Source organism: Tiliqua scincoides, chromosome 2 (genome assembly GCF_035046505.1).
Source record: "Tiliqua scincoides isolate rTilSci1 chromosome 2, rTilSci1.hap2, whole genome shotgun sequence".
NCBI lineage: Eukaryota > Metazoa > Chordata > Lepidosauria > Squamata > Scincidae > Tiliqua > Tiliqua scincoides.
Window position 1 is genome coordinate 81,978,436 of NC_089822.1, and position 13,709 is coordinate 81,992,144.

Below are 13,709 nucleotides of genomic sequence, written 5' to 3' on the forward strand. Positions count from 1 at the left end.
GGGTTTTGAAGGAGTGCAGGTTAGAGGTAGGAGAGGAGACTGGCTGACTGACTTTATGGAATTGGGAATCAGACTGGATTGTGACTGGACTTTGGCTTTGGACTTTGATTTGGATACCTTGACTGATTGGACTGACCTACCTGGAACCTGACTTTGGATAGTAACTTGGCTTATTGGCAACTCTGATTGATTGGACTGGTTTACAAGGCCCAGTGGCTTGGGATTTGACAAAACAATTGGTACCAGAGTGGGGTACAAGCCCAAGGCAAGTAGTATCCTCTTGTCTAACAAGAGAGCAAGCAAATGGATCTCTGGCAGATCTGGGAGGCCCTGGACCTTGCTGTATGGAAAGCAAATGCTCCTGCCCTAATATGGAATGTCTGGGCTACTTTGAGCATTCTTTGGACCATTTTGCAGATGGTGCAGTATATGGGAGGACTCATTAAATATGGCATCCTTTCCCTGAAAAGGCTCAGGGGTGGGGAGGATGTGGAGAAGAGAATTCTGAGAGAGGAAGTTGCCAAGTTAAAAGGGCTAATTTGCATTGAAAGAGAGAAAAATCTCACATATGTGAAGGCCTTTGCAAATGCCCACAAAGATATAAAGGCTGCAGAGAGCCTGTATAAGGCACAGGCAGGACGCCTGGTTGAATTAAAGTGCCGGTCTGGACTAGAGATAAAGGGGTGGGGCTGCAGGAGCAGCAAAGAGAGCCTCTTTGACTCTTTTCAGGCTGGCAGATTGGGAAGCACTGTGTTTGTTGCCAATTTGAAGTACAAAGTTGGCTGGAAGAAACTGAAGGATGTGTTCAGCATGGCCGGTGTGGTTGTCCGTGCAGACATTTTTAAAGACAAAGATGGCAGAAGTCGAGGGATTGGCACTGTGACTTTTGAGCAAGTAATTGAAGCTGTCCAGGCCATCTCCATGTTCAATGGACAGTTGCTGTTTGGTAGACAGATACACGTGAAGATGGATGTACGAGCCTTACCAGAGACTGCTCCCCTCCAGAGCAACCCCAGCAGCTTCCTCATGGACTTGGGGCATTGGTATGGGGCTGGGCCCAGGAGGGATACCTATTAATGCAAACCACTTGACCAAGGGCCTGGGGATAGGCAACTTGGCACCTGGAACAACGGGTATGGAAGGCTTGGATTTTAGGATGAACAAAATGGGAGGAATGGAAGGCCCTTTCCATGGCATGGAGAGTTTGGGCCATTATCCTCCTAGAATGGGGCTTGGCAGGATGAATAAAATGGGCTTTGCTACTGGAAGGGGGTTTAAAAGAGACACCCCAAGAAATGGAATGGGAATGCCTCATAGTTTTGGGGATGCCCTAGAGAGGGGAACAGATGGAAGTGGAGGAGCCAGCATGCCTGCAATTAATAGGATGGCCTCTGGACTTAATTGCAGGACCACTGGGATTGATAGGCTGCCCTCTGGGATGGGGCATGATATAGATAGACCAAATGGGCACCAGGATGGATTGAACTGTATGGGAGTTTCAGCAACCGGTATGGAAAAGATGAAACAGACCAAGGGGTGGATGGCCCAAGAAAAAGAGCAATTGATCAAGGGAACCACTGTGACACCAAGGGGTGGAGTGTATTGGAATTGCAGAAGATATTAGCAAGGAGATAGGGTGTGGTGTCCACAGTGCCCCTTGCTCTGAGTAAATGCAGGATTAAAGCCCAGGTGGTAGCTGGAGGTGTGCTGCACAGCTGCAGCCACTAGAGCATAAGGAGATCCCTCAGGTATATAGGGAGCACCTGAGGCAGAAAGGGTTTGGTGGGTTTTGAAGGAGTGCAGGTTAGAGGTAGGAGAGGAGACTGGCTGACTGACTTGGTTTATGGAATTGGGAATCAGACTGGATTCTGACTTGGCACCTTTGACTGATTGGACTGACTGACTGACAAACTGACCTTGGACTGACCTACCTGGAACCTGACTTTGGGGCTTGGGATTTGGCAAAACAACCCCACCCACGCGTCCCACCCACTCGTAACCCAAGTGCCAGGCGTGAGAAGGCAGCGTTCCTTGGGGCTTGGAGCTCCTACCAGCCTCTGCTTCTCCCGTCGCAGGACAGCACTCTGGCTGCACCGGGAGCTGGTCGGGGCGGTGGGTGGCCACTGCTGCACCCCCACGCCAACCTCCTGCCTCTCACGATCACGCCAAGGCGAAGTCCTGGACTCGCACGGGTTCTTCCGAAGCCCTTCCTCCTGCAAACCATTGGCCTGCCGCACTCAGCCTCCTCCCCCGGGCATCCTTCCTCCAATCTGTACTCTCCCCAGCAGGGCCCTCCTCTACGCCCCCCTTCTGGGGTGGGCACGCCGCACTCTCCGCCTCCCCTGGAGGGAGCGAGGCCAAATTCCGTGCCCGCCACACTGAAGAAAGCTCCCTGCTGCCGGGATCTCGGCGGCTTGCAGTGCAGTCAGTGGGGATGGAGGGCCCGATCCTGCCCAACTTTCCGGCACTGAGGCAGCCGCAATGCAACGCTGATGTAAGGGAAGACTCCTTCCCTTCCCTGGAGGAGACCTCCATGAGTGCCCCACCCCATTGCAGGACGCAGCCTTGTGCCCCGCTGGCAAGTTGGAGAGGACTGAGCTGGGACTCTGTTGGAGGGAGGACGGGGTGGGGGGCGCTTCCTCCCCTTCTTGTCCGAGGTATGGCTCACCATTTTACTCCGGGTTGGGTCAGGCGGAATAAACGCCATTCCGATCAGGACACGCCTTTCGGGCTTTGCGTTGGCAAACTGAGGCTGCCATCCTATACACATGTACCTGGGAGTAAGCCCCAGTGACTATAATAGGACTTACTTCTGAGTAGGCATGCAGAGGATCGGCCTCTGAGAATCCAAGTTGTTTCTGGGCTCTTCCCTCGCCTCTGGTGGAGTGTGGGCAAAGGGGGTTCAAAGGTATCTGCAGCATCCCCAACCCCAAGAGCGGTCAAGCCAGCCAGGCAACCCATCAACCAACCGGGTTTGCCGGTACATCGGACAGTGTGTTCTCAAAAGGGCCCCCATGATGAGAGAGCTGCGAGGTGGTTAAATTAGAAAGCGAATATGGTACTCTTTTGTTACACACACAGCTTATTTTATATGCTGTATATAATACATTTGATATTATATAAGTTATAATGTATAATATATTTAAAAGAAAAATCTGTCTGATTTATTCCAGGTTGGGTCATGCAGCCAGGGCCTAGGAGAGGGGAGAAAGGGAGTAATTTGTACCCGGGATCAAAAGGGGGTCCAGGAGCCAAAGGAGGGGCCCAGAAATTTCCTGGGATTTTACATTTTCCTATCTACCCAGACTTGTTGCCCACATGGGATGCTGGGGACACTGGGCTGCAGCTACTGGAAAGCCATATCTGCTGGGCTGAGGAATGCATACATGACACTGTGTCAGATCTGGGAGGAAACTGGCCTGCTACAGTAGCTCTTTGGCTTGTGGATCTGCTGACCATGAAGGAGTGTATAGGGACACAGTTGCAAGACTACAGCTGCTGCAGAAGCAAGTTTTGGCACACACAAGTCACTTTCCATTCTAGTGTGAGCCAAAATCCAATGATGCTAATTTTCAGCATGATTTTCTATATTTAAAAGATTTTAGAAAGACTTAGGAGTGTGTTTGGTTTTATGGTATCTAGCTGCCAGTACCACATTGGGGGGTAGACCTGGGCTCTAAAGACTTTTCCAGCTGTCTCCCCCCTCCCCCCTGTTTTGCCCCTCCCTGCCTCCATTCTGCTGGCCAGTCACCACCCTCCCCTGCTCTGTTTAACACCCCCCCCTTTGCAAAGGGGCCCAAAAGAAACTTTGTACCCCCTGATAAAATTCCTTAGAGGCCCTGCATGCGGAATAAACTAGATGGATAAATGGATGCGTGTGTTCACACGCAACACACAAACCCTAGCGCTTGATGACGACCAGGCTTGCTTCTCTGGGAAAAGCACCCAAGGCCTGTTGTTGGGAGTGTGGTTGACCTGGACGTGGCGGATTTGGCTAGGAGGCCAACTACTTGGGTGCTTTTCCCAGGGAAGCAAGCCTGACTTGGGCTACAACCCTATCCCCCCTTTCCTGGGAGTAAGCCCCATTGACGTGCTTCTGTGTAGACGCCTGTGTAGAGGGCAAAAAGAACAAAAAGTCCTATTTTGTTCAATGGGGCTTACTCTCGGGAAAGTGTGGTTAGGTGTGCAGCCTGAGTAGCATTACCTGACGGGTGACCGAAGTGACCGAAATGAGGTGGGGAATGACGCCACGCATTTCTACGTTGTTTTTGTTCTCAATCCTTGTAGCGATTGGTTGGGCTGCTCTAGTGGCCGCACAGCGTCCTTGCGATCGCTAAGGTGGTTCAGGATGCCGCGCAACCCGCATTGTGCGGGGCTGCCCCCCCCCCCTTCACCTTCAGGTGTCAAAGTCAGACCCATCATGGACTCGCTCCTTCCCGCTAGTGGCTTTCTCTGTCAGGAACAGGTGTGTATTGATGGCGCCCTGCCTGGAGAGCCGACCTCTGTTGGTTGATCTTTGTGATACCCATCAAGACAGTCAACCACGCGGCCCCAGCGCTTCTTGAGTACAGCCACCACCCAGGCGTGCAAGCTGGGAGCAGGTTGGTGGAAGGAGCCCTTGGCCAGAGTTCCTCTTACAGGAGGCTCAGCTACGACCAACAGCACAACAGTTGTGTGCCCAACAGCACAAGCCCCAGCCAGTTCTGGACTGATGATGTCGTGGGAATGCGGGGGGAGGGGAGGAGGCCACGTAACAGCTCAATCCTATTAACATTTACCTGGGAGTAAGCCCTATTGACTATAATGGGACTGAGTAGACAGGCATAGGATTGGGCTCTAAGGCATCTGCTGCCCTGGAGAGTTGAGCCCAGTTTCTTCGGGCTCCACTGTTCTTAGCAATGAGGCCCAAGGCGAGAAAAACAGGCTACAACACAGAACTTCTTTCCAGGCTTGGACCCAGAGAGAAGTGCGCTTTCCAGGCCACAGACCTATCCTGTGGGCACTGGCTGGGGCATCTTCCCAGCAACTGAACACAGAGGAACTTACTTCTGAGTAAAAAGGTCCAGAGGCTGGCACTGTGGGGCAACATGCTCAGGATTTACGTGTATTGTATAGACGTGACCTGAGTCTGGGTTTTGTCTTCAAGGTATTTGTACTCCACTTCAGCCCCGCAAGGTGGGTGAGATGACCAGAGGGAGCAAAACATGTTCAGGAGGGGAGCGCTAAATAGAGACATGTGTTTTTCTCTCTCGGAAATCTAACACGAGGGCCAAGCTGCCACCACCAGCAATGCAGAGAGCGCCGCCACTACCATCTGCCCCATGTTGCATATACACAACAGGGATCAAATGTGTACACCTGTGTGGGCTGGGCAGAAATTAATCTGGAAGGACCGGTGGAAGGACCGAAATGGAAGTGAATCAGCTTGGTGTGATCTCTTTAAATGAAAAACGGGGGTGGGGGGTGCCCCTTTCTTTCTTTCAGAACGGAAAGCCAAAGAACTTTTGCCTACACTCTGCACATGCACAGGGGACACAGAACTGAAGGGGAGAGTTGAATGCTCATATGTTTAACCGGAGTTTACTACTGACAGTGAGTGCCGAGGGGCTCCTAAGGAGGACACTCCTCCCCCTCCCCACTCCAAGGAGCAGCCCCGTTCCAGGCGTCGCTGGGGGCCAAGCCGCGAAGGTAGCGGACCACGTGGCTGCGACCGCTCTCTTCGGCCAGGTCGACGGGGAGGCGCCCTCGGCGATCGGGCAGGTCGAGGCGAGCGCCTCCTCGCAGCAGAACCCGCAGCGTGTCCAGGAAGCCCTCTCGAGCCGCGTCGTGGGCAGGGAGCGCGCCGGTGGAGGGGTCCGGCCGGTTGGGGTCCGCGCCTCTCTGCAGCAGCAGTCCAGCCAGGCTGGGGCTCCCCAGTTGCATCACCTGGCGGGGGAGGAAAGGAGAGGCGAAATCAGTCGGAGGCTCCACTCCTAACCACGCTTTCCTGGGAGTAAGCCCCACTGACTATGATGGGGCTTACTTCTGAGTAGACACGCCTAAGATTGAGCTCTCAGGCTACAATCCTATCCACACTTTTCTGGGAGTAAGTCCCACTGACTATGATGACTATGACTTACTTCTGAGTAGACATGCCTAGGCTTGGGCTCTCTCCTATCCACACTTTCCTGGGAGTAAGCCCCATTGACTATCATGGGACTTACTTCAGAGTAGACATGCCTAGGCTTGGGCTCCCAGGCAGCCCAATTACCTAAGAGTAAAGACTACAACCCCAAACAGTCAGTAGTGAAGCTCCGCTCCGCTCAGGAGGAACGTTTATGCTAAGCCAGCATAGGACAGGACTGCCCCGTCACGTTGGTTTCTTGGAGCTAAAATCAAAGTTAATCCGGAATTAATCAAGAATCACTCCCGATTCACATTAGCTCTTTAGGAATAAATGGAAGTCTTGCCCTAATGAGGAGAATAAAAAGGAACAAAAGCTGGGGCAAAAGAAATGTAAGAAGGTGATACGGGAGGCCAAGCGAGACTATGAGGAATGCATGGCCAGCAACATTAAGGGGAATAATAACAGCTTCTTCAAATATGTTAGAAGCAGGAAACCCGCCAGAGAAGCGGTTGGCCCTCTGGATGGTGAGGGAGGGAAAGGGGAGATAAAAGGAGACTTAGAGATGGCAGAAAAATTAAATGAGTTCTTTGCATCTGTCTTCACGGCAGAAGACCTCGGGCAGATACCGCTGCCCGAACGGCCCCTCCTGACCAAGGAATTAAGTCAGATAGAGGTTGAAAGTTTCAGATCTCATTGATAAGGTCAATAAGGTGGCGGACAGGTCGATGACAGTGTCGACCCAATGTGCAGCGGCAGTAAAGAAGGTCAATTCTATGCTTGAGACCATTAGAAAAGGTATTGAGAACAAAAAGGCTAATATTATAATGCTGTTGTACAAATCTATGGTAAGGCCACACCTGGAGTATTGTGTTCAGTTCTGGTCGACACATCTCGAAAAGGACATAGTGGAAATGGAAAAGGTGCAAAAGAGGCAACTAAGATTATTGCTGGGCTGGGGCACCTTCCTTATGAGGAAAGGCTACTGGCCTGGAAAAGAGACGCCTGAGGGGGGCATGATTGAGACATACAAAGTTATGCATGGGAAGGATAAAGTGGATAGAGAGATGCTCTTTACACTCTCACATAACACCAGAACCAGGGGGCATCCACTAAAATTGAGTGTTGGGAGAGTTAGGACAGACAAAAGAAAATATTTCTTTACTCAGCGTGTGGTTGGTCTGTGGAACTCCTTGCCACAGGATGTGGTGAGGGCATCTGACCTGAATGCCTTTAAAAGGGGATTGGACAAGTTTCTGGAGGAAAAATCCATTACAGGTTACAAGCCATGATGTGTATGTGCAACCTCCTGATTTTAGAAATGGGCTACCTCAGATGCAAGGGAGGGCACCAGGATGCAGGTCTCTTGTTATCTGGTGTGCTCCCTGGGGCATTTGGTGGGCCGCTGTGAGATACAGGAAGCTGGACTAGATGGGCCTACGACCTGATCCAGTGGGGCTGTTCTTATGTTCTTAATAAGTGCTGAATTGAATTTACGATTTCCCCCTACTGGAAGTAGAAAGGTCCTCCAACTCATTTGACAGCAAGCTGTTTGTCAAAGAAGTTTTCCAACAACAGGCGGAGACCAGAACTTCCTCATTTACTAGCATTGACCCAGTTTACAAGCTTGTAAATAACTCTATGTGAAGTATACAGTACGTTGAAACTTTGTAAGAAAGCACTTTTACTTTCTGATCCTCTCCCTCTTTACTGTAAACAAGTGGTCCAAGTTCAATCCGGTCCTGCAATCCAGAGTCCGTAGGATTGCAAACATAGCCTGAAATCTTACACACACTTATCTGGGAGTAAGAGACATTGAACATACCAAAACTTACTCCTGAGTAAGCATGCTTGCAGCCCCAGTCAGAAATCTAATTATACAGGCCTACAAAATTGAGGGTCAGAAAAGTTTTTCCCAAACTTTATGGTGGTTTGATATGAATTTGGGGTGCTGATTCCAAAAATGGCATCTGTTTTGCCCTATCACGTCTAGTTTTGGAGATATAGTATAGCCTCATCAGTGAATGGTTCAAGCAACTTCCTCATGAGGAAGCTGATTGAACCATTTACTAAAGAGCCTATGCCACATAGACGTGATAGGGCAAAATGGATGCCATTTTTTGAATCAGCACCCCAAATATACCCAGGAATTGGTGTAATGTTTAAGGAAGCAAAATGTGTGTTGGCCTGTGTTATTAGAGAGGGGAATTTCCAAGTAAGCAGGTGTAAGTTACTGGGTTTGTGTTCAGAAGACTGTAGCTGCCTAAGTGCTCAGGGGCTGCTACACCAAATCCCATCTTCTCCAAATGTTAGCTGGTACTAAAAGGTATGAAATAAAATATTTTGGTAGGAATTGAAAGGATAAGGATGGAGAGTCGAAAGAAAAACCTGAAGGTGTGGATAAACCAGCAACACACACACAATATATCAAAACTCTTACGGTCTTCTAGTTGTTACAGTTAGATAGCTGCAGTTCTATACATGATTACTTGGGAATAAGGTCCAGTGAATTCAATGGGATTCATTGCCCAAAAAATACATAAAGGGTGAGCGGGCATGTTTTGTGAAGGATGTTAGAATTTTGCTACCTAAACTGGTTTGTGAATTTTTCTTTTTTGTTGCTGAAAAGGCATACTTTACTATTACTATTACTATTACTATTACTATTATTAATAATAATAATAATAATACACATATTGCTTTAAACAAAAAAGTCCACAAAGCAATTTACAGGGGTTGTACTGGTCACTGATCGTAATAAATGAATGAATGAATTTACAGGGGGAAAATCCAATAACTAAATGGCTAAGTATTTCTATACTAATATACAGTATATATATTATTCTAAGAAGGCAATCCTAGAACTAGAGGATGGTTTTCCATCACCTGAAAATGAGGCTAAACTTTGCTTCTGTTGGTTAGTGAACTGCCTAAATTTTGCCAGTTTTGCCAATCTGAAGACAACCAGGTTTCTCCTTTCTTTTGCCCCCTGCCTTGCAAGGGACGGGCGTGTTGCTCTTTGCTCACTACTGGGAAACAAACGCAAGCAAGAGCAAAACTTCATATTTAGCTAAATTTTAATTTTCTACACACACACCCCCCCCCAAAAAAAAAATGCGAAGAAGAGAGCCATCCTTTGTCGCAGTATTCTTCTGTGTAACCAGAAATCTGTTTCCTACTGGGCAGATTCTAGGGCTAAAGCCCATTGAACTCAGTGGGGCTTATTTCTGGATAGTTGTGCTCTAAAAATCAATTCAATCTGTGAAGTCTCCTGAGAGCTCCATTTTAAGGCTATCAGAAACTGTTTAATTATTATTAACAGTATTTATATACCGCTTTTCAACTAAAAGTTCACAAAGCGGTTTACAGAGAAAAATCAAATAACTAAATGCTTAATATGGTTTCAAGGCTGCAAACCTATAGGCACACTTACCTGGGAGTATGTGCCATTGAAGTTTACTTCTAAGTAGACATGCACAGGGTTGAACTGCTGATGACGTTTTCAACAAGCTGCAAGCTATGGGACTTCAACGTTATGCTGATCTGCTCTCGCGCTCTCTCTCTCTCTCTGTGTGTGTGTGTGTGTGTGTGTGTTTTAATTTGACTAGAAGCCTGAAAGAGAGTTGGGCCAATTCAACTCGGGATATTTTAAATTGATCCTAGTCAAAGTATTGTCCTCATATAGATTTTGGACCTAATCCACAAATTAAGCAGTCGAATTTAAACTAGTTAGCGGAGATTGAGGGAGAGTTACAGTCCAATCCTAGGCAAGTCTACTCCGAAGTTAGTCCCATTATAGTCAATAGGGTTTACTCCCAGGTAAGCATGCATAAGATTGCAACTTTAGAGCACTACACATACTGGTCTACTCAGAACTAAGTTCCATTTTCTTCAATGGAGTTTCAGGAAAGTGTATATAGGACTGCAACCTTAGACGTTTATCATTTCTTGTCTTTCCATCCCCAAAGATGGAGGCAGCTTAACTGTGTTAGGGATCGGGCAGTCCACATTGTTAGGAATATTTTGCCACATAGGATTGGCACAATATAGCTTTTTTATTTTTGGGTTAATATAGTTTTTAAAACTATTCCTCTGTGGGCCATAGACATAAACCAGATCGTTTTTATTTGTGCAATATATATATATGGAACACTCTTCCCCATTTCAAAGCGTATTAAGATCATGTTAATATCATATTAAGAATATGAATACCCTTAAAATGCACTGTTTGGGATGGGTTCTCCCCCCCAATTAAAACGGTTCTCCCCCCAATTTGAAAAGGGGCCCTTAAAACTCGGCCACTGGGTGGTCCCACCCCGACGGAGATGAGGCTGCGGAACCCTCAAGTCTCTTCCCCCGCAGCAGCCCTTCTTCGATCCACTTTTGGGGGGAAAAGGAGTCTACGATCCCCAAAGACCTGAGCAGTGGTGCGCGCCTTCCTGGCACTTGAATTCGAATTCCGCAGCGGCAGTGTGAACGCCCGCGACACCTGCCTGGGACAAGGCGCGCGTCCTTCCTTCTCCGTTGCTTCGGAGGTTAGAAGCAAAGGACGCCTCGCTCTCATCTCCGACGCTGGAGGGCTTGGGGAGGGGGGGGAACGAGTCTTGAACCTTAAATATTTCTAGGGTTCTAATTACAACTGGGGGTGGGTTGGAGTGTTCTTTTGGTGGGGAAAACAAGGAAACTGTATCAGGGAGGAAAAATAGTCGGGTAGCTTTAACAGGACTTGCAGACCAAGCCTATACATGCCTACTCAGAAGTAAACCCCATTAAAATCAATGGGACTTACTTCCAGGAAAGGGTGGATAGAATTGGGCTGTTAGGACCCAATCCTAGCCAACTTTCCAGTGCTGGTACAGTCGTGCCAGTGGGGTGTGTGGTGTGCTGCATCCTGTGGTGTAGGGCAATCACTGGGGCCTTCTCAAGGTATGGGAACATGTGCTCCCTTTCCAGTGGACTGCATTGAAAGCTGAGCTGGAAAGTTGAATAGGATGGGGCCCTTATTCCCAGATGAGTGTGACGAGGATGGCAGCCTTAGGGTCCAATCTTAGCCAACTTTCCAGCACTGATGCACCCCTGGGGGAGGAAAGCAGTCAGGGAGGCTTCCTCAAGGTAAGGGAACGGTTGTACCTTGACCCGTGTCTGCTTTGAGTCTGTATCAGTGCTGTGCAGTTGGACCGGATCAGGTCCTCAGACTCATTCCTGGCTTCTTTTTAAAGTTCATTTTCCTCTCTCAGTAAAATATTAAGCAGTAGGTAGAAAATTCAGGTTATATAAGCGGTTCCCTCCCAGCACTCATGGATGGGTTTGGGGACCCCCTCCACACCCCTTGTCTACAAGCTGCTCAGAAGTTTCATTCTGCTCTTTCCAAACCCCTGAAACCCTTGGAGAGCCCAATCCTATGCATGTCTACTCAGAAGTAATTGTCGTCAATAGGGCTTACTCCCAGATAAGTGTGGGTAGGATCGGGCCCCTAAGCTCTGGCGCAGAAAGAGGCTGCAATCCTGTCCACATTGATCCGAGAGTAAGCCCCATTGACTATAATGGGGCTTGCTTCTGAGTAGACGTGCATGGGAGTGGGCTCAACATGACTTGCACACTTGCCAAGCCCGTGATTCTACCTGGATGGCGGTCCTGCCATAGGCGTTGACCGCGTTGGGGTCCGCGCCCTCATCCAGGAGCCTCCGCACCTCGGCCACTCTCCCCTGGGCAGCCGCGCTGGTGAGCAGGTTCGCCCGGCGGATTCCAGCGTCGCCAGCAGCAGTAGTCTCCATTTCAGCGCGTCCCTTAATGGCACTAGTGCGCGCGCAAGAACTTTCCCCACCTCGCGAGCTCGCCACAATCGCGCACACACCGAACGTTCGAGCCCCCCCTCATTTGCATGTCGTTGCTGATTGGCTCAGCTCTCATCTGTATCCAATCTCTTTGTTCCCCCGGCTGCTTTTCAAAGAGCCTCCAAGCAGCAGCAGTTCGAGACGCGAAGAAAGTGAAGGGAAGCGCATCATGATTCCCAACACCCCTTCAACTCTCAGTTCCGGGACTGCAGCAAGCAGGTCCTCCCCCACTGCATGCTCTCGACCCATCCGACAAAATGGAGATCTTCATCCACCCGCCCTAGAACGTCTCACTCTTTTTCCTGACCCTTTCAGCAAGAGCTCCTCAGCTGAGTTACAGCCCCATCCCAGGCATGTCTACTCAGACGTCAGTCCCACTGAGTTCAATGGGACTTGCTCCCCAGAAAGTGTGTACAGAATTGCAGCCCAATCCTATGCATGTCTACTCAGAAGTCAGTCCCATTAGAGTCAATGGGGCTTACTCCCAGGTTAATGTAGATAGGATTGCAGCCTCAGGGGTCGGGTGGGGGGCAGTGACTCGAGCCTGAACGGAGGTGATCCAATTCTCTGTCGTTTCAGAAGCCTTGAGGCTGGGGGGAGGGGCCATGATCCTCGTTCACGAGGGAGTAAGGGCCCAATTTTATCCAACTTTCCAACCCTGATGCAACTGCAGTGCAACGCCGAGGTAAGGGAATAAATATTTCCCTTTCCTTCAGGAGGCTTCTGTGGTTGCCACCCCACCAAAAGATGCAGTGCGGGTCCCAATGGCACAACTACATTGGCACTGGAAAATTGGATAGGATTGGGTCCCGAGTCCCACTGGGGAAACTGGGACTCACTTCTACGCACACAGGCTTGTAATGTGGTGGGTTTACTGGTGAAGAAAAGCCAGTCTCGACATGCTCGAGGTTTCGCTCGCGTCGAAACCTGGGAGGCTTCCACCAAGCTACAGCTGCATCCCAATTTTACGCAGATTGACTCCAAATAAGGCCCACTGCGTAAGGCTGGGACCACGTGTGCTCCTTAACGCTCTTGAATCACAGGGTGCCAGATATTCTGGAGGACTGAGTGCTTTTACCTTCAAGCGTAGTATAGAAGAGGGGGATTGCGGTAGATGCAACCTTCCAGGTTGAGCAAATCCCTCTTCTACAGAATGGTTAAAGGTAGAGGCACTGTACCCTGGAGAATATTTGGTCACCCTATTTAATGACAATGAGGGTCAAGGAAGAATGATCTCTGGCTCTTTCAGTGTCTGCTCATGGTTCTGTTATTATTATTATTATTATTATTATTATTATTATTATTATTATTATTATTATTATTAATAATAATAATAATAATAATAATAATAATAATAATAATAATTAGATGAGTTATTATTCTTAACCAACAAAAAACAAGATGCGATTTTATTTATGGGACAGTTCTGTTTTTCACACCCCTGCTCGAATGACAGGTGAAGTTACACGGTGAAGGCTGCAATCCTATGCACACTTTCCTGGGAGTAAGCCCCATGGAACACAATGGGGCTTACTTCTTGGTAATTGTATAGGATTGTGCTGTAAGGCTGCCAGTGCTTCCCGGGAAGCAAGTCCCATGGACCACGTTGGAACTTACTTCTGAGTAAAAACACTCTTCAGATTGCGCTGTGTTCCTCCGTACAAAAGTAAAATCAAACAATTCTTCTGAATCGAAAACTTCCCTTTGCCTTGACCCTGAAATGACTCAAGTGTTCTCAACGCAGGCGATTATTTTGCACGGGGAGCGCATTC

At 48.8% G+C, this 13,709-nt stretch overlaps 1 protein-coding gene across 1 annotated transcript; it reads right to left on the bottom strand.

Moving 5' to 3' along the window:
* Positions 1-5,610: 5,610 nt before the first annotated feature.
* LOC136638552 (cyclin-dependent kinase 4 inhibitor B-like) lies at positions 5,611-11,877 on the bottom strand. The gene is made up of 2 exons (XM_066612595.1): positions 11,725-11,877; positions 5,611-5,925 (listed from the first exon to the last, which is right to left on the bottom strand). Exons 1-2 carry the CDS (start codon positions 11,875-11,877, stop codon positions 5,611-5,613), a joined length of 468 nt encoding a protein of 155 aa, XP_066468692.1.
* Positions 11,878-13,709: the final 1,832 nt, after the last annotated feature.